General features: G+C 40.0%; 2 protein-coding genes across 4 annotated transcripts in view; one reads left to right on the top strand and one right to left on the bottom strand.

Annotated features, from left to right (window-relative positions):
- The window catches only part of LOC117306814, a 23,586-nt gene extending 12,425 nt beyond the window's left edge, over positions 1 to 11,161 (bottom strand). The window contains exons 1-9 of one of the 2 annotated variants that reach the window (XM_033791341.1): positions 11,085 to 11,161; positions 7,249 to 7,514; positions 6,478 to 6,640; positions 5,427 to 5,664; positions 4,823 to 5,124; positions 3,499 to 3,697; positions 2,313 to 2,536; positions 1,069 to 1,215; positions 385 to 687 (exon numbers count right to left, since the gene is read on the bottom strand). In XM_033791341.1, coding sequence (XP_033647232.1) covers positions 385 to 687; positions 1,069 to 1,215; positions 2,313 to 2,536; positions 3,499 to 3,697; positions 4,823 to 5,124; positions 5,427 to 5,664; positions 6,478 to 6,640; positions 7,249 to 7,479 — 1,807 coding nt within the window. In that variant the 5' untranslated portion in view covers positions 7,480 to 7,514; positions 11,085 to 11,161. Of the gene's footprint in view, positions 1 to 384; positions 688 to 1,068; positions 1,216 to 2,312; positions 2,537 to 3,498; positions 3,698 to 4,822; positions 5,125 to 5,426; positions 5,665 to 6,477; positions 6,641 to 7,248; positions 7,515 to 8,329; positions 8,402 to 11,084 lie in introns of those variants that run through there. The other variant, XM_033791340.1, reaches the window with a different exon arrangement.
- On the top strand, positions 8,794 to 18,834 carry LOC117306815 (transmembrane protein 209-like). Of its 2 annotated transcripts, none has more exons than XM_033791343.1 (14): positions 8,794 to 8,964; positions 9,681 to 9,875; positions 10,305 to 10,501; positions 10,969 to 11,246; positions 11,645 to 11,768; positions 11,944 to 12,030; positions 12,550 to 12,788; positions 13,440 to 13,536; positions 13,809 to 13,934; positions 14,288 to 14,385; positions 14,708 to 14,822; positions 15,323 to 15,420; positions 15,962 to 16,035; positions 17,074 to 18,834. In XM_033791343.1, the coding sequence occupies exons 2-14, from the start codon at positions 9,730 to 9,732 to the stop codon at positions 17,129 to 17,131; spliced, it is 1,737 nt and encodes a 578-aa protein (XP_033647234.1). In that variant the 5' UTR covers positions 8,794 to 8,964; positions 9,681 to 9,729; the 3' UTR covers positions 17,132 to 18,834. The 2 variants fall into 2 exon arrangements, with proteins under 2 accessions (XP_033647234.1, XP_033647233.1); XM_033791342.1 differs by having other exon boundaries at positions 8,794 to 8,999.

Raw genomic sequence — 18,834 nt, 5'->3', positions numbered from 1 at the left:
CAAGCGCTTCCAACATTATTACCCCTGGTCACTGGGCCATTTAGTTAACTCCTATGGTATTCTCAGCTCCCTGTGGAGTATACAGCCTGTCCAACAAGGATGTGCTACTCAACAAGCTGAATCAATCACAAGAACCATCTCTGCCCTCACAGGTACCCATTTATACCCCTGGGTGAAGAGAAGCAATTATAGTCAAGCATCTTGCTCAAGTTCATGACTGGGATTCGAACCCACACTCCGATGACTTTAACCACCAGAACTTGATGCTCTAAACCGCTCGGCAACGACACCTTTCTGTTCTAAGTAATTTGTTTTTACGATAAGTGGCTCTTTGGGCAGACAGTGAAAACATGTTGTATGGCAAGAAACAAAATAAATACTTACCCAACAACTCCACATTCACATCTTCCCAGTATATATTTCTGCCATGCGGCTTCCGGCAACTCTCATACATGGGCTCCTTAAAGAAGGTGTAGGCTGTGTAAACCGGCATGCAGCGCCTGGACAGTTCCCTGAAGGACTGCGGTGTGGAGGGCATGGAAGACGCTGAGCTGACCTTAATAATGAGGGGGTTCAACTCTCGCCTGAGTGCCTCAGACATCAGGGGACCGTCCAGAGAGACTGTGATGAAGACGTCCTCCAGGCCATGTACCGGTGTGGTCAGGCGATTGGTGACTGAACGTAAACCTGTGGATTTTGAATAGACTTGTCAGTGTAGCATGAACAAAGCTGAAAAGACATGCCTTTTAAAAAGGATGGCGGGTTAAACCAAACTTTTCTTAGAAATAAAGTTCATTAAAAGCCTCATTCAAATGAAAGGCAACTGCAGCACCTTCACCAAATTTAAAAAGCAGAAAACAAGTAAACTTGCTTAGCGCAAACCAGTGTTGCTTAACAAAAACAGGTTATCATCCAAAAATACATTAAGTTTACATTGTTGAGGTGCCCCACTCAATTTTTGCTCATCAAAGAAATTTGTCAAGCAGTATTATCTGCTTAAATAGCTTTATGAAATTGGGCCCTGTTCACTGCTCAGGAATGCAACATTGATCCATGAGTTTCACCTACCTGCGAAGAGTAGCTTCATGCGTATTGGTATACAAGCATTGCCATGTTGCTTGATGTACATGGCTAGAGCAGCTGCAGCATGCTCTGCCTTGTGTGACTTCCTTCTCGCCTCTCTCTGCTGGGGCGATTCCTTTAGACCTCGACGTCCTAAAATGAAAAAGTCAAGTCAGGTCATGAGTATCAATTATTTCCACTACAACTATATTGGAAGACTTTGAGACACTGGCGGCAGCAGACATAGCGAGCAAGCGCAGTACAAATGAGAACTTTTGAAATGGACTGTCCAAAAGTCTCCAACAACTGGAAAAAAACCCATTACATTCACAAAAGTTTCTTGATACTTTCACAGTTATTTGGGTCAACTTGTTCACCGTGCACATTTGTTTACTTTGAAACGGCGTGGCGGCCTGCGACTTGGCACTAGAACTTCAGGCACAACTCTGGAAGGTGCATGGAAGTTCGAGTGCTGGGTTGCAAATGGCAACATGTGTGTTAAACAGCTACCTGAGCGGAATGTTTTCAACAGAAATGGTATTTTTACTTGTTTATAATGCACTTGTTCACCATTTTAATGTAATTTTGATATGTGTACACTTCTGAACTTTTCGTAATTATCGAGTAAAAAATCAGGCCCCTACCTAAAGGTTTTTTGAAAAACTAAAAACACTTCTGCCGTTGAGAGCGGGCGTCAAAGGACAATGCCGCTGACGGCATTTGTGGGAGTTTGCTTTGTTATACATCCACGCTGCAACAAAGCGGCTTTATCTACTTATGACGTTTTGAGAGTGATTACGTAACGGGGCTTTTGGCAAATCTCGCAGAAAAGCTCTGGACAAGGGCATACAAAATGATTGTTTTTTTTACACAATTGAAACCTATTTATAATCATATGATTCGATTTCCTTATTCATCGAAAACATTTAAAGTGGAATTCAGCAAAGTTCACGACTTGACATTTTCGTTCAAGCAGGTCTTTAATAAACAAAACTGCCCCTTCAAAAACATGGAAGGTGCTTATTATTTTGTCAGAAACAACCACTGGTGAACGAAAACAAGACAAAGTAATTGTTGTAATTACTATAAAAAAAATTTTAGCATAAAAATTACTCAGCAAGAAAGAGGTAGTTTCTTACCCAAACATTAAAAGACTTCAGGCCTGCAGCCTTTTATTGGTATCTGAAAGCAAAACATTTGACTCAAGACACCTATATAAGGAAGGGGTTCAACGAGTGTATAGTACTCACCAGGAGTCGGTGCCGAGTTTGATCCTGCTCGACTGTCTCCTCCCCTGCCCTGAGAAGAGTCCCGACCTTTGCCTCCGCTCTCCACCTGCGTCTGCCTCTTCATAAGCCCCTCCCCTTCTTTCTTAGCCAGGGCAACAATCTTCTCCTTCTTGAGTTTCTTCTTGATTTCCTTTAGCTCCTCTGGAGGGGGTAGTCCGGCAAGCTTATTGAGGTGGCTGTAGGACCTTGGGATATGTACACAAGTTTTTCTATTTAATAGATGGAAATTTGCATCGGGGATAAAGAACGTCAAATTTGGTTTTACCCATATACACCTAGTTGGCAAGACACCAAGTATGCAGTATTATGGTTTAATAAAAAACAAGTTTTTCTGTTTTTGAAAATTTATTCAGAAATACCTGGGAGATTTATATATCCACATTGGTCTGGCGGAGATCAGATGGCCGGTCTAAAGATGCAATATACATTGTAAACTCGACGAGAAGTGTTCAAACATGTGCATGGGCGCACAAAAGTTATATGCAGGCACTCATTTACGTGTAATGCAATCAATAATAATAACAAATTCCTATATAGCGCATTTCACAATAACCGTATCAATGCTCTTTACATTAGTGCCCTGGTCATGGGGCCAATAACATCCCTGTAATGTTTCTCAGCTCCCTAAATAATAAATATAATAATAAGACTTGTAATGCGCACATATCCACCCTGCTGGGTGTTCAAGGCGCCAATAACATCCCTGTAATGTTTCTCAGCTCCCTTGGGAGTATACAGCCCTGAGCTGCCTGTAAGGCGCTTGTGGCTTTTCCATACACAATATCAACCTCTACCGTCGCAGGTACCCATTTATACCCCTGGGTGAAGAGAAGCAATTATAGTAAAGTATCTTGTTCAAGGACACAAGTGTAACGATCGGCATTCAAACCCACACTCCGGTGAATCAGCACCAGAACTTGAATTCGATGCTCTTAACCACTCGGCCATGACACTCATATTATAGGCGCACATACAACCATTCAAGGATATGACAGCAGGCATTCAAATTTCCAGAAATGTTTTACAGATTTTCTAGCATTATACTTTTTATAAACCAAAAGGGCATTTATGACTAAAGGCAGAACAAACTTAAGCAGCGGGTACCGCAACGATTTAATGATAGAATCAATCAAACTTGCAAACTCACTTCATTTCACCAGACTGCACCTCGGCCAGCGGGACAGCTGAGAAGATATCGTACTTCGTCTCCTTCGGAGAGATCCCTGATACGTCCTCCCCGCTAGCCGTCTTATCCACTACGGCAACCTCCGTTGTGGGAGTGTGGCTTGGAGTCTTGGTCTTAGAGATATTCTCTGGCGAAGCAGGGACTGGTCTCCCTTTAGCATCTGTTGAAAACAAAATCAAATATTGGGATAAACTCAACAGCTAGATTAAACCCTTCTTTTGCAGGTTAACAATGATCAAGCGAGATCACCTCATGCCTGGGTCCGATTTCATAAAGCTCTTAAGCAGAAATACTACTTGAGAAATTTCTTTGCTCAGCAAATATTGAGTGGGGCACAAGTAACAACAATGTAGAAATGTTATGCAATTTTGGCTGGTTACCTGTTTCTCTTAAAGGAACACGTTGCCTTGGATCGGACGATTTGGTCTTTGAAAAGCGTTTGTAACTGTTTGTTATAAAATGCATATGGTTAGAAAGAGGATGTAAAAGTAGAATATAATGATCCACACACACATGCCCTGAAATTGCACGGTTTTCCTTTTACCTCATCGACTAAACACGGTCAGCCATTTATGGGAGTCAAATTAATGGCCGACCGTGTTAGTTCACAAAGTAAAAGGAAAACCACGCTTTTTCGAGGCAAATTTGTGTGGATCATTGTATTCAACTTTTAAAACATCTTTCTACTCATATGCATTTTATAACAAATGGTTACAAACGCTTTTTATAGACCAACTTGTCTGATCCAAGGCAACGTGTTCCTTTAAAGTAAAACTTTCCTGTGTTTAGCAAATTTGTACGCTCGCAGGCTTCATGAAATTGGACTCTGATCAGTGAACTGTCTTAGCAACAGATTCGCCTTTGCTACTATCAACTGTGTCTGTTTTAAATGTTTTGAGTTATAATGCTAACAATAAAGGGAATGCCTTCCATCCAATTACTGACCATCAGGTTTCTCCCCATGCACAAGCTACCGTATTTCGATATTTCGTATTTCGAACCGATATTCCGATACCGACAACTGCAACCATGGCCCCTTTTTTTCTTTCTTTTTTTTATATACTTCAGATCAAATTCACAAAAATCATGAAGATGAGAACCGTTTAGAATGCCCGAGATTGCATTTTAGGTCTTTCAAAATCAAAGAAGCCTTGGAGCAATAAGATTTAGTCCTTGGTGTGGTGGCGATGAGAAAGTTTTGGGATGATGAGCCAAGTTAAGGTGTATGTAAGGCGAGCCTTGCCAGAAAATTAACAATAATCAACTTCCTATCTCTGAGTCTCACCTTTCCTATCAAAGTTCTTGATGCCCTTGAGCTCTGCTGGACCATGCTGCGGGACAGGCCGATCAATGAACGACTTGCGAGGTTGAAGCGACATGTAGCTCTCTGACTGCTTCATCACCAGTGAGCGGACGCCACCGACATCTTCAGCATCCTCCCCTGGCTTAGCCTGGGGGAGACGGAAGGCTTTGGGGCGGTCGAAACGAGCGCGGGAGGAGACCTTCTCCTTGGAGTCCCAGATGCGGAGCTCCAGGGTGTGGTTGAAGAGTTTCAGAAGAAGTTCCTTTGTCACCTTAAGCGTATGACTGGAGAAATGACACATTTCACAACATAATGAGATTTTCATCCACATTTATTCTTCCATCATGAAATCATTTTACACTCACTGCTTTTTAAAACACTGTCCTAAAATGACTATTTACCTTCATGCCACCTTAGGCCCATAGAACCAGTTTTTTGTTGTGGCTCTGAGCTTGCTGGCACATGCTCGTATTGCACGTGCAGGTCTAAGCACAGGCACTACTGGCGACGAGAACTGTGAAAAGTGACCGTCCAAAAGTCTCCCATTGGTAATTGCATCCTCCACAAAACATTACCCCTCCCTTACCTGTGAGACCAAGCAATCCATGTTTGGTTCTTCTCCTGCCATGTTTTCAGCACCTTGGAGTCGTGTTCTGTGTAGATCTTGGCAGCCATTCCAAAGGTCACAACGTCCGTCTTGATAGCTTCTGTATCATCAGGCAACAGGTAGTACTGGCAATGGTAATAGTTCTGTGCTTTGGGTGCTTCTACGATGCGTTTCTTCTTTCGCATCAGATCGTCCAGCTTAGGAACATCCTCTTCAGCTGTAAAAAATATGTATACATTTGTTAAATATTTTTCTGTTATTTTAAGCAATAAGTTGTTTTTTTTTACCACAATTTAACAAGTGAGAAAAATTATGTTAGAGCAGATTGAACTAATGTTTTTGAGCTGTTTTTTTTTGTTTTTTTTACATAAATAAAACCTTTTTTTTTTTCTTTTCTTTTCTTCTTCGATTTTTTGTGTAACTTCTAAAAAATAACAACACCTAAGATGGAATATCAGAACTGAAATTTTGAGTCGGATTTTCACAATCTGATTTCCGAACAAAAGTCGGAATAATCTCATCCTGGAAAATAACAATCATAATCACTTGATATCGATGCAAGCAGGTAAACTATTTGCATTCTATAGATGGAAATTTGCATCAGCGACAAAGAATATTAATTTTGGTTTGACCAATGTACACCGATGTGTGTTATCACTGTATACTCAGTACTTTCCCAAGCTCTGTAGAAGAAAAAAAAAGGATTTGATCTGCCTCTAGCTACCATGCAATATCGATGGTCTAGGCATTAAGACACTGCTCTAGAATTGCAAAGGTCATGGGTCGAATCTCACCCTAGTAATTCGCCTGTGATATTTTTCACAGAGATTGGGAAAGGCCAAGTTACACAGGCCCCGATAACATGGGCGATGAGCGTGGGCGTATTCTGCGCAAAGCATTTCAACCAATTGAAGGGCGTGCATTTTTATCGTTATCGTTTTCGGGGCCTGTGTGACTTGGCCTTAAACAGTGCTATTACACATCATTGTATATGGGTAAAACCAAAATTAATGTTTGCATTTTCTTTTACCTGTAGGGATAGCTTTGGCAATCGTGACGGTCATTGTCACTTTATGGATACCATCTTTCGCCCTCTTCCTCCGTCTCTTGCTCTTCCCAGATCCTTTCCTCTCTGGGCCAATGTCATCCACGGAGACAGAGATCTCTGCATGTTCACCCGTTTCTTCATTCACCTGAAAGACCGAGAATGATGAATTTACAAACACTTGCTTGAAAGGGACAATTTCTTCCAGCAATTTTACAAAGCAAAATACTTGGATCAAATGAGTTTTGTGCATTTAGGCCATACGGTGTAAATGAGGAGCATGTAGCATAAAACAGAAGCAGTTCCAAAACTTGGGAATGTTGAAGAACAGGTGCGCTCAAAAACTGTTGTTCAAATGTTTTTGTCACATAGGTTTGTTCACGCCCCTGTGATTTGTCAAAAGAAATAGTGTAGCACAACTAAATTTGTCAAAATTCATCAAAATAACATGTCAAAGGTACCATTTTGGCAGCAACTTGCGCCACAACACAGGGTGCCGTCCGGATTAGGTCTCAAAATTCAAAAACGTAGTCCCACATCTTGCAGCTAATACTGTATGTTACAGCGCCAGGAGCATCACTGGGTGACGGACATGTGTGCTATATAAGAAGCCACAGTTATCCTGCTGACTTTTGTTCAGCAGAAATGTTTTTTATTTTTTATTCTTCTTCAAGCAGCTCTATGAAAATAGGCCCAGGTCAATTTTCATTGTTCAACGGAAAATTGATTTAAATCTTCCATAACAAATTCTCTCACCTGATTTGGCTCTGCTTCTGTTGTCTCCTCAACACCTCCTGCCGCCATCTCGGTGTGAGTAATTGATGATGCCTCATCGTTTGCCTCCTCCTTGGGGTTTCTGGAGGTATCATCAACCCTTGCCTCCTGGCTCAGACCTTCAGCCTCACCATCCTCTTGTCTTATACTACCTTCTTGTGGCTCTGTGTCCATCACATCCGAGGCGTTCTCTACTGTCGTGTTAATCTCCATACTCAATTTACTCCATCACATCAGCTACTTCAGGTCTATATTGAAGAAAGTAAATTAATTGTATTTTTTTTAATGACAGCTGTTTAAAGGGAATGTATACGCTTGGTAATTTAAGCATTAATGACCAATAAATAACACTTTCTTTAAAAAAAGTACAGTAGTTTTTCGATAGAAAAAGCATTTTGAGTATAAAATTTTTTTTCTAATTTTTAACAAGAACTTAAGAAGATTGCTCAGCGGAACGTCTCAAAAATCATAATTTTTAGTAGAAAAAAAATACCGCGAGTACAATTTCATGCCTGGTGTTGCATCTTAAACATATGGAGAGGCCAGAAGGCAGTTTTGAAGGTAATTCATTGGGTATTTCCGTCATTTGGGGGAATTTTGTGTGTGACAGCAAAGAAAATGTTGCTTCACCTCAGACAGTCAGAAACTCAGAGTCAGACTCAGTCATCATGATCATCATGCTCATTTCAGAATTCGCTGGGGTGCTAGTTTAAGTTTTATTTATAGTCTACGACAAAGAATGTCAAAATTTCAAGAGGAGTACAGTTACTGTGTCTACTGTGTGAGCATGGTGACGTGAGTGTCACCCGTCCACTACTTCTAGAAACTATATTTATAAAAAAAAGGCTCCCCGGCCGTGTCCCGTGAGACCGAGCATGCACAGCCACAGGCCACAGCACAGCACTCACTGTTCGCTGTTCTTCGTTCAGCAGATTAAATTTTTGTAATTTAACTTTAAATCCGTAAAAATTACCGTATTTTAAAGTTTAGAATATCCATGATGAAAATGGAAGAAGGGGAAACATGAAATAAGCCCAATTCGATGTAACTCTACACCACTGACCTAATAAATGACCATCGTTGACGAGCAAAGTTGATGCAGACTCGAAGCCGACTTTTTCTTCATGGAGGCGGCCATGTTGTGTTTTGATGCTTTTTTTCGCAGCGATTTGCATTATTGAGTATAACATCGCTTAAATAAATAGTCCCAATCTATGAGTCTGTTTTTTTACATTTTTAATGATTAATTAACGGTATTTATAATAACAATTTCATTACTGTGACAATGTTGAACGTTTATTTTGTGAATGGATTTGCCCCTTCATAATTTTCATTGATTTAAAACAATAATATACAAAAAGCTAGTTCCGAACTGGTTTGGTGGAGGAATATGTTATAAATTTACGGAACGTTTTTTCTTGTTGCTACGGTGAATTATTAAACTTGATTCCAGTCCCTCGTGCAAACCGTGGGGGGCTGAACAAATATTGTCGCTTGGTGGCGCTATTCAACATTGCTAAACAAAATTGAAAAGTTCGGCTACACACACATGATTAATTTGGTTTTCCGTGTTAACGGGATGACAGCGGTGTTTCGTTGTCTTAGTTTTTCTGTTGAGTTTGTGGTTTTTCTTATGTTAATTGATTTGATAGCTCTTCTGTATTTGTTCGAACTTCCTTGAAACATCGATCGAGCTGAGTAAGATATTCATCCTTCTTTGAATGAATGATTGGGTGAGCTGAAAATGAGACGTAGCCGTAGGCGTAGCCGTAGGGCCTATCATTTTATCAACTGAAATTAACTTTCATTTTATTCAGTAGACACTAAAATAAACAGTATCAAACTCTACTGTGACTGCATATAGAGTGCAAGTTCATTAATTTCATTTCATTTGATTTGTTGTGAAATCAGCGGTTAGCTTTTATTTGATTGAATTGTACATTGTAGTGCTAGTGGTGGTACTGCTGTGTGGTACAAGTGGTAGTGGTAGTGGTAATGGTATGGTAATGGTATGGTATGGTAGGATTCGAAGTAAGCTCATATCCGCCCTCCTGCTGGGTGTTCTAAAGTCTATAGCCCCACTTGTGTGGCCAAGGCTAGCTGAATCCTTAGCAACACGTCCATACCATTTCCTCATGCAGGCTCTAATAAGAAATAGTCAAAAAAAAAAAAAAATTCTGGATCCAGCTAGCCTTGGCCACACAAAAACACAAGTGGGGCTAGGTGTTCTAGACACAGCTGCAGTAAAACCAAAAACAAAACAAAAGAATTTGAGAAAAACAGACGCAACTAAATTAGTCCTTGAAAAATGAACAACTATGACATAACAAAAGGTCATAAGATAAGTTTTGAGAAGAGATTTGAGTTTTGTGGTTTTTACTGTGTGCTTTTATTTACTTTATATCTCATTTCAGATCAGTGGTTTCGTGAACAGTTCTTGCTGATTGCGTTATTTAAGACGTCATGACTATGAGGAACAGACTTGGGCATGCCACCACCCCGGTCGCTGAGAAGGCATTGGAGAGGCAGAGTGCTAGTAAAGAGTCACGGCTAGCTCTCTCATGGGGCTTACTTAATCTTATCCTAGCTCTGCTGTGCTTTATAGAAATGTAGGTGAAAAGGCAATAAATTTAGAGTATAAATGACACAGTATTGTGTTCGTTAACATAATAATAGTTTGTTGAGTTTATATTGCGCTCTCTCCAGGACCAGCCTGTTCGAGGGCATAAGAAAAATGTCCGATAAAAAATACAATGGTAAAAAGAAGCACAATTGAAATCAAGACAAATTAAACTTGTCATGCTTGTTTTCATATTTTGATCTGTAAAATCAATTTGTTCAGAATCACTGACAAAATTATATGGAATTTGATATGACTGTGATATGACTATTTGATGTGACAGTTCACAGGCTGCTTGGGTGGTTCGTTCGCTAGTTAGAGGATATAGAAATGCAAGTGTTTGACCCTGAGTCAATTGATTTGTTGTTTCTGTTAAATCAACGATTGGGTTCGTTTTATGTATTTTTTTTTATTGCAGAATTTTTCACTCGGTTGCGGACTTTTTCAACCTACAACCTGAGTGGGTATGGTACCCAGCCTTCTTTCTAGCTGTTTTGTTCAGTATTAACACTCTGATTGACCTGGCTAGATACGCCATTCCCATACTACAATGGACTCATCAGCCGATCCAGCTATCCCCAAAGGAGAGAGATCTGTTGGGAGTGAACAAAAATGGTAAGGTCAAGGAACTAGGTAACGTCACAGTCCCAAGTGGAAACGTTTTCTAGCGAGATGAAAATCATTCAACTTAACGGGAAAAAGCTGGTGTTGGTACAACTGCACAGATCTACCTGATTACTGTTAAGACTCAATCACCACATGTTATCAGATTGCAAGCTGGTATACTTTATCCATAATTTAAAACCGTAGTGGATGATATTGAGTAGTCAAATAGTGGGAGGGTTAACTGTGTACTGTGTAGACAATACCTTCACGTGTTATCAGATTGCAAACGGGTATACTTTATCCAACTGTAGTTGATGATATGAAGTTAGGAGGGTTAACTGTATACTGTGTTGATAAATTCACCACTTACTGTCAGATTAGTAAAGTTAAAGATTATCACATCATATAAAATCATATTCATAATAGTGACAAGGTGTCCCTTCAAAAATTTCTCTCCCTGCTAATTTATCACACAGCTGTAGGTTTTAAGAGCTCCACCCCTTTCAGACCTCGGATGACCTCGGCACCTGCAAACCTCAACAAATACGGAGCCAAGAGTGGAAGCCCTTCCATTCAACCCTCCAGCACATACCTGTACTCCTGCAACCCCTCACTGGGCACGCCTCCAATGAGTGTCTACAACACACCACAGGGGGGCAGTGATAGGTCGCACCATGTCTCCCCGGTGTTTTCAACGTTGTCTGTGTCGCAGGGAAGCCCCTACGCCACACCCCAGCATTCCCTCAATAGAACGGTATGTCTAATCTGTGAATCTAATGGAAAATATGTATGACCCAGAATGTTAAAACAAGGTGTCCAAATTTGCTGTAAACTGAGAAAAGAACTACCTAAATATCACCCCAAGAAAATGGTAGCTATTGAAGTTGAATACATACTGATGGACGCATAGGAAGAAAACTATAAATATATAGAGTAAACATGAGGGTACACACCATGTGTAAATCTCGTTTGTGGGAGTGTTGGCTCTGAAAAGAGTTGATTTGGTCTCGACATTTTGAACTACACAAGGATACCCGCAAGCTGAATATTTAATTATAGTTTCTTCCTGTTGATCCACACTATGCAAAGCTTTCAATCCCTCTTATATTGTGAGTCAATGTTCCCATTTAACATTTAATTATTGCTTGGCAGACGCCGCACGGTAGCCCTCACACATCCATGTCGGGTATCTCGCCTTCTCCACTTCTACGTGACAGTAACAACAGTATGCTCCTCAGATCTCGGCACCAGTCTTCTCCCGTAAAACACTCTCCATGTAAGAAAGCAGTTTTGTCCTAGTTTGCCAAGTTCCTTTGATTTGAACTTGATCTAAACAAACGAAACAATCACTCACATATTTTATTTCCAAACTATCTTCAGTTTACTTCTTGAGCAGGTAAAAGTCTTTCACTCTCTCGTTGAATTCTTCATGTCTCTATTTTTGTTTACAGTAACATCTGATGAAATCATCACAGATCCAGCTGCGCTTAATTCATATCTAAAATCTGTGGAAGAAAAGGAGAGAAAATACAATCTCGGTAAGTTGCAACAAAATGTGACTAAATATTGTATAAATGGTGCCGGAAAGTTAAATTAATTCTTTGAACCAGGCAGATTTACCAGTGGAAACAAGGCAGGTAGGGTATATTTAAAATTAATGCAATGCAGCAGGCCTCAAGATGACCCACGACACCCAAACCAATTGCCGTGGTGCCCTGTGCTTTTGCTGTGGTGCACTTTGCAAAGGTCCGATACAAGTTTATGCTCTCCTTATAGAAGTGCCCCTTACCAGAGGGAAACGGCTGTGCTCCTTCAAAAGTAAAGTTCAAGACATGATTAAGCAATCGTTTGTTCCAGAGATGCTACCTTGAATCCAACTGTTTCAGTATTTTCAAAAGAAATTCTTGTGGCTGCAGAGTGTAATGTAATACAATCAATCTTTAAAGAGTAAGAGAAAAGGTGCATATACTAATAGGATTTATCACCTTTGATTACTCTATGATCTTTTCCGAACTTGGTAATTTTTTTCTCTTATCAAACTTCTTATTTGGATGCAGGGAGCAATGAGTCGTCCCCTAGTGGCAGTCCATCCTTCTGGGCCTACAACCGTACGGCAACGGACTACACACCCTTCCTGCGTAAGTTCCAATACCAGTTGGCTAGTCGCTCACCCCAGTCACCTGCGTCCCGTAGCGATGACCCTGACTACCCGTCGACGTACGGCGCTGATACAGTCTGGGGACGGGTGGATGTGAGGAGGGATCAACTAGACCTGTGGACGGCCAATCTTCGCATGGTGAGACCTGTGGTCATGTCATATCAATTTTAGTCCTGTAGCTACATATTGAAAAAGCGCATACATGCATACTCCCTGCTTTCCAAGTGATGAGAAAAACAATACACTGGTACCCTCGGGTTGGAATTGAACCCTGACCTTTTTGCATGAATTTCCCATCTCATTCATTCTTATTTGGGTTGTAAAAACCAATGATTTTCAGAAAAGCCAACGTAATCACTGTACAAGAAGAACCCGATGGAGAGAAGATAAGGAAGGAAGGTTCAGTTTTAGATGTGGGAGCGGGAAAAAAAACAGAGAAATATTTCATGGAGAACCAACGCAGTCGGGTAGGGACAGAAAACTCAATCCACCACATGAAGTTAGTCGAGAGAAAGAAGTCTAGCCCAATCTTGTAGAACTTAAAACTAAAGCCAGAAATGCCTCCCCATATGAGGATATTTTACAGGTTAGCGATGAGGTTTAACTTTTACTTGTGCCTCCAAGAAGTTCAAATAAATTATGTGTGTTGCTTTGTTCTTTAACTCATTACAACACCACAAGCCTAGAGCTTCTTTTCTGATCTTTCAGATTGGGAGTAGGGACTAAGGAAAACAGTTAGCACAGCTTCTATTTACCCCTGAATATTTGACTGGGCTGTTCTTTTTACAGTGGATATCTCAGACGATCTTGGTACCTCTGGTGCGAGCGATAGATGAGCTGAATGTCACCCTGACCAAACTTGGAAGGGCAGAGTTGCAGATTGGAGGTAGGCCTTCATAGAAAACTCAAGTTTGGATTCATTTGTCAAATCTTTCCTATTGTTTGACAAACAGCCAGCTGAATGAAAAGGGCAGAGTAATGGAACAAATCATTAAACTGAAAATGTTTTTGGACAAAATCCTCACAGTTTGTCTACCTACATTTATTTTGTCCCTTTCACCTTTATCCCTTCGCCCCCTATCCAGGAAAAAAGCCTATGCTAAACTTCTAATACCATGGTTTTATCATCTTTGACTTTGATTTCATTCTCAATTTTAGAAGTCAGCATATCATCACTACGTCAAGTTTCCCTCACAAAGAGACAACTTGTCCCCACATTATCAATGGTATTGCCCTACCTGGATGTCTCGGCCAATCAGGAGTATGTTGTGCAGAGAATGCGAGGCAAGTCAACTTCTTGGAGGGAGATATAAGCTTTATGTTTTAACTTGAGGCTTTTTTTTTTAAGGGAAGGCACTATGGTTGGAACACAATCAAAAAAACTTACTTGGTTTGAAAACTTTGTAGAGAAGAAATCCTTGTTAAATAGTTGAAATTTGCTTTGGGGATTTTAAATATCTTCACACAGAAAACAGAGTCACCTGAAGGGTTTTTGTGAAGAAAATATCACAACCCAGATTATTTAAATACCTCCATCTACTTTGGTTGTACAAGATCTTTGAAACATTCCTTGGTCTTTTAACTCACACGGCTTAATCAGTACATCATTGTTTTTAATGTTTTTAATCTTGGCACAGATTTAGCGTCAGGGGGATGTATAAGTGACTTCCGGTGGAACAAAGGAGCAGACTTTAAAGGACGGAAATGGGATGAAGACCTTCCAAATGACAGCGGGGTAATGTTTTTTTCCTTTTTTTTCTTTTTTTTTCTTCCCATCTCAAGAGAACTCAGCAAACTCCCACAAGGGAATACAATCACCATGAATAGGAAACACAAGGAAAGTTTTAGATGTGGAAGGAAAACTGAAACAGGATACCCCCTTCGCAGTCCGTAAGGATGTAGGCATGGGTATCATCCACTAGGAGCCTGGCTGGTAGAGCAGAATGCACTATGTTCCCAACCGTCTATGAAGCAGCTATGGTTAAGTGCCTTGTTCAAGGACACGAGTGTCAAGTTTATGATATTATCATTCAAAATGCTTTTCTATTTTGATTCAGATGGTGATGCATATGCTGTGTACATATTTGGACTTCCAACTTCCCAGTGATCCCAAATACTGCGATGGCAAAACCTTTGCCAGTCAGTACTTCATGAAGACGCCCGACAAACCAGGTACAAATCCAACCTATCTTCCCGCTAGCGTTAATATTTATTGACAACAGTATCAAAGAATGAACAATTGGGAAAAGTATATCTGAATGTTTTTCTGAAGGAGGTGGGCATGACCATGTTGAAATTTTTTCTGCCAGTCGCAAAAGTTTGGCATGATATTTTGGCTGGTAACTTGTGGTTGATTGTGTAGAACACAAGGAGTATCTGACACAAATTTCTAGAAGAAAAAAAAAATTGTTTATGAACTGACATATATTGACCTCAACAAAGTCTTCTGGGAAGTAAAATGCTTACATAAGGTTAGAATAACAAAATAAATGTCTTCATTATGTGGGGAACTACTCAATACACCAAGGATGTTGGTCAAAATAGGACAACCTTAAAAAAAAATTCTGCAGCTTGCAAAGTCTGAAATTTAACTCTCATAACTCCGACTGTCCCCTCTATGCAAAGCGATAAGCTGTTATTTTTTGTTAATGTGATTCTTTCTTGCTGTGCAGATCTGAAGAAGAAGGACCAGCTGTTGTTGTTTCAGACCAAGATTAACCCCCCACATTACAAATTGATCATCGGTGATGACACTTGGGATCTGCCGAAGGTAAACAATTCTGGTTGTGACCCCAAAGATTCTTAGAAAAAGGAACTAAAACACTAAACGGGCAAAGAACCCCATGGGGAGAAGACAAGGAATTGAAGATTCAGATTTAGATGTGGTAGGAAAACCCTGTAGAACTATTCCAGTGAAAGCCCACGCAGTCAGGTAGGGACTGAAAACCCAATCTACACAGTGCCCCGGCAGGATTTGAACCGGGAACCTAGAGATAGAAGGCTAGGAAAGTTTAAGATGTGGGAGAAAAACCCCAGAGAAATTTTACTGAGAAAATCCATGTAACAAGATGGGGACTGAACATCCAAAACCCACCCATACTGCTCCTGGCAAGATGCACTTTCAGCTTGGTGTACACATCAGTTACTCCAGTCAGATCAAGGACAGAGGTGTTTAGGACCCACCATGTCAGGAGATGAAAAGTTTTGAACAAAGGCAATGGAAATGAAATGGATAAAGCGACACTTCTGGTGACAATACTCGGAACGTAAGATATACATTAATTGTGTTTTTTGTTGATTTATCACCACAGGGTCGAAGCAACATGTTTCAGGCCGTCCTGCTGTTTCTGCATCATGTGAAAACCAAGGAGCACGGCATGCTGGGGTTAGTATCATTATTAACACTTCCTCCAAGTTCAGAAAACTGGGAGGGACTGGTAGTGAGAAAGAGAAATTTATGTTCTTATATATTTTGGTTTAAAAACATAAAGCATGGTTGGTAGAATCACAAGATAACACTAAACATTACATGCTTACAAAATCAAACATTAAGTATTCAGACAATCCATAACCCAAAGTCCAGCCGTCGATTTCACCAAACTCTTCCTAACTTAGGATTCATCTTATGACTTAGGACGGGTTAAGTTCCATATCCAAATACGTACGACGAATTGAACCCATCCTAAGTTAGGACGGGTTACTCGTCCTAACTTGAGTTAGGATTAATCCTAGCGTTTCGTGAAATTGGCTGCAGATCAGACAGTCATAAGAGGTTGCAGAAAGGAGAACTTTTGGGGAGGGGGAGGGGGGTGAGTCCATACAAAGATGGACTGGATAAGGTTTACTTAAACACTAGAACTCTAAAGCCTGCTCATCCAATCTTAGTTACTCGAAAGCTCATTTGATATGAAGCGGGTAAGTTACTTCACATACTTGAGACGGTGCTGAATGTATTAACTTATCAAAGTGGGTGGAGACCATCTTAAGATGGACTAGATACACCAAAGTTTACTTAAACACTAAAATTCTAAAGCCTGCTCATCAAATCTTAGTCGAGCTACTCAAAAGCTCATTTAATATGAAGTTCTCTCGTCAATCAACTTATCAAAGTGGGTGGAGAGAAGCATTTATGATACAGTGCCATGCTCAATGACACAAGTCTTGTGACAGACCAGGCCAGGATTCAAACCCTCACTCAGAACTTTCAAAAGTTAGCTGTCAGCCCTTACAGCCAACTTAGCAGTGGGTTCCACAAACAATTTAATTGATTCAATAATTGAACCGAGAATAAAGCATCATAGTTTTGGGTGTTCCTTTTACTCTGAGGTGTCATGAACATAATACTGAGTGATGACATGATAAAGTGTGTTTGAAATATTTGTATCATTATATTAGTATAATTCTGTCTTTCTTTTTTCTTTAGACGTGTCAATCTTGGAATGTCCGGAGTCAATATATTATGGGTGATTGATGATGAATGAAATGCTTCAAGCTGTCACAGGATGGTTAGTCTGGTGCTCTTTTGGTTCATAATACATGTATGACCGTATGGTAAATGCTGGAACCCACACATGCTTTGTGTCGCAGCTGCAAGAGTTGGAGTGTCAGAAAGTGCCAAAAGCTTATGTGTACATTCCAAAATGGAAAGAAGTGTGCACAACGAGAAATAAATTGTTGGATGATCGAGAGAAGTATGGTAACCATACATTTATAACATTTTACAAAGTCAGTTGGTCAGAAAGACAAAGTCAGCTGTCTGGAGTAAATCAGATAAAAGAGAGAAAGAAAGCGTTTACAGCAAGTTAAATAATCTTAGAGAGTTAAGTGATTACAGAAATTTGGCTGACAAGAGCGTCAGGTGACCCAAGAGCGTCAGGTGACCCAAGAGCGTCAGGTGACCCAAGAGCGTCAGGTGACCGAGAAAGTCAAGTGACAACAGACAGGCTGTTTTATTGCCAGCTTTGCCAGATATTAAATGGTTGAGCTAGTATGTCAATGTCACTACCGTTATGGGCAAAATATTTGACATTATTTTGTTACAAAACACCCATAGTTGCCTTTTCTCATGGATTTGTTTTATTCCAAAATAATAAACAGGATATTTTGTTTATAAATGTAACAAGTTGAATGTACAAACTGCAACCAAGTTGCACTGTTATCTTGAAATATTATTCAGGCAAGGTTTTTCAGATTTTGGGTGGGGGAGGTACGGATATGATTTGCCTAAAGTTCAGGAGTGGATTTCACAAAGAGTTAAGACTTGCCTTATTTCGTTAAGGACGAGTGACTCGTCAAAACTAAGGACTCACCTTAGGTTTTTTATAGATCCTAAAGAGTCCTAGGACTAGTCCTAAGTTAGGACTATCTTTTTGAAATCGTCTACAGAGGCAAAACAAATGAAATGGTTGCATATATTATTCGTACCAAAACTCTCTATTTAAATCTCTGGGTGTGGTAGTTGCCTTAAGACAAACAGAAGAAGAATAGTAAGCTTGGTACCTCTTGACTTTTTCTGTCCCGTCCACTAAAGAACTATGTGATGACTTGTACTTTGTATGGCCAGTTGTTTTAATCAACCAAACCCATAATCCACACAGCACTGAACTTAAATTTATTTTTGGATATGATTTGCCTAAAGACAACCAGAAGACAAAGAAAATTAAATGGTTGTTTTTTACAGTTATGCCAAGTTGATCCATCATGCACAAATTCATCAGGAGTTAAGTGTCTAAGAATAACCGTGACATAATTTAAGAAAACCGTCTATAAGTGCATTTACCGTTTCAGTCTGTCCACTCCAATTTAAGGATGGATACCGATATGATTCGCCTCAAGACAAACAGAAGAAAAATAGTAAGAGTCCCGTGTTTACTTTTTCTGTCCCATTCAATTATTAAAGACAAATGCGATGACTTCAACAAAGCGGTCAGTTTCGTAACTAACCAAATCAATAATCCATACAGCCCTGAACTTGTATGATTTAATTTATTTTTGGTGTGACTAATTTTTGGCAGAACAGAATTCATGGTTTTTGGTTGACCATTTGTTTTTTAGGGTTTTGTATGTTAGTGATCAGTTAAATTTGTTGATGTAAAATTAGTGTAGTCTTCTCCTTCTTTTGTAAATAGTAGTTTTGTCTGAATTAAAATTGCCAATATTTACGTGGTGTGTAACATTTGACAAA

Source organism: Asterias rubens, chromosome 2 (assembly GCF_902459465.1).
Source record: "Asterias rubens chromosome 2, eAstRub1.3, whole genome shotgun sequence".
Classification (NCBI taxonomy): Eukaryota; Metazoa; Echinodermata; class Asteroidea; order Forcipulatida; family Asteriidae; genus Asterias; species Asterias rubens.
Note: the sequence above shows the minus strand (reverse complement) of the source record. Positions and strands in the feature narration are given on the sequence as shown.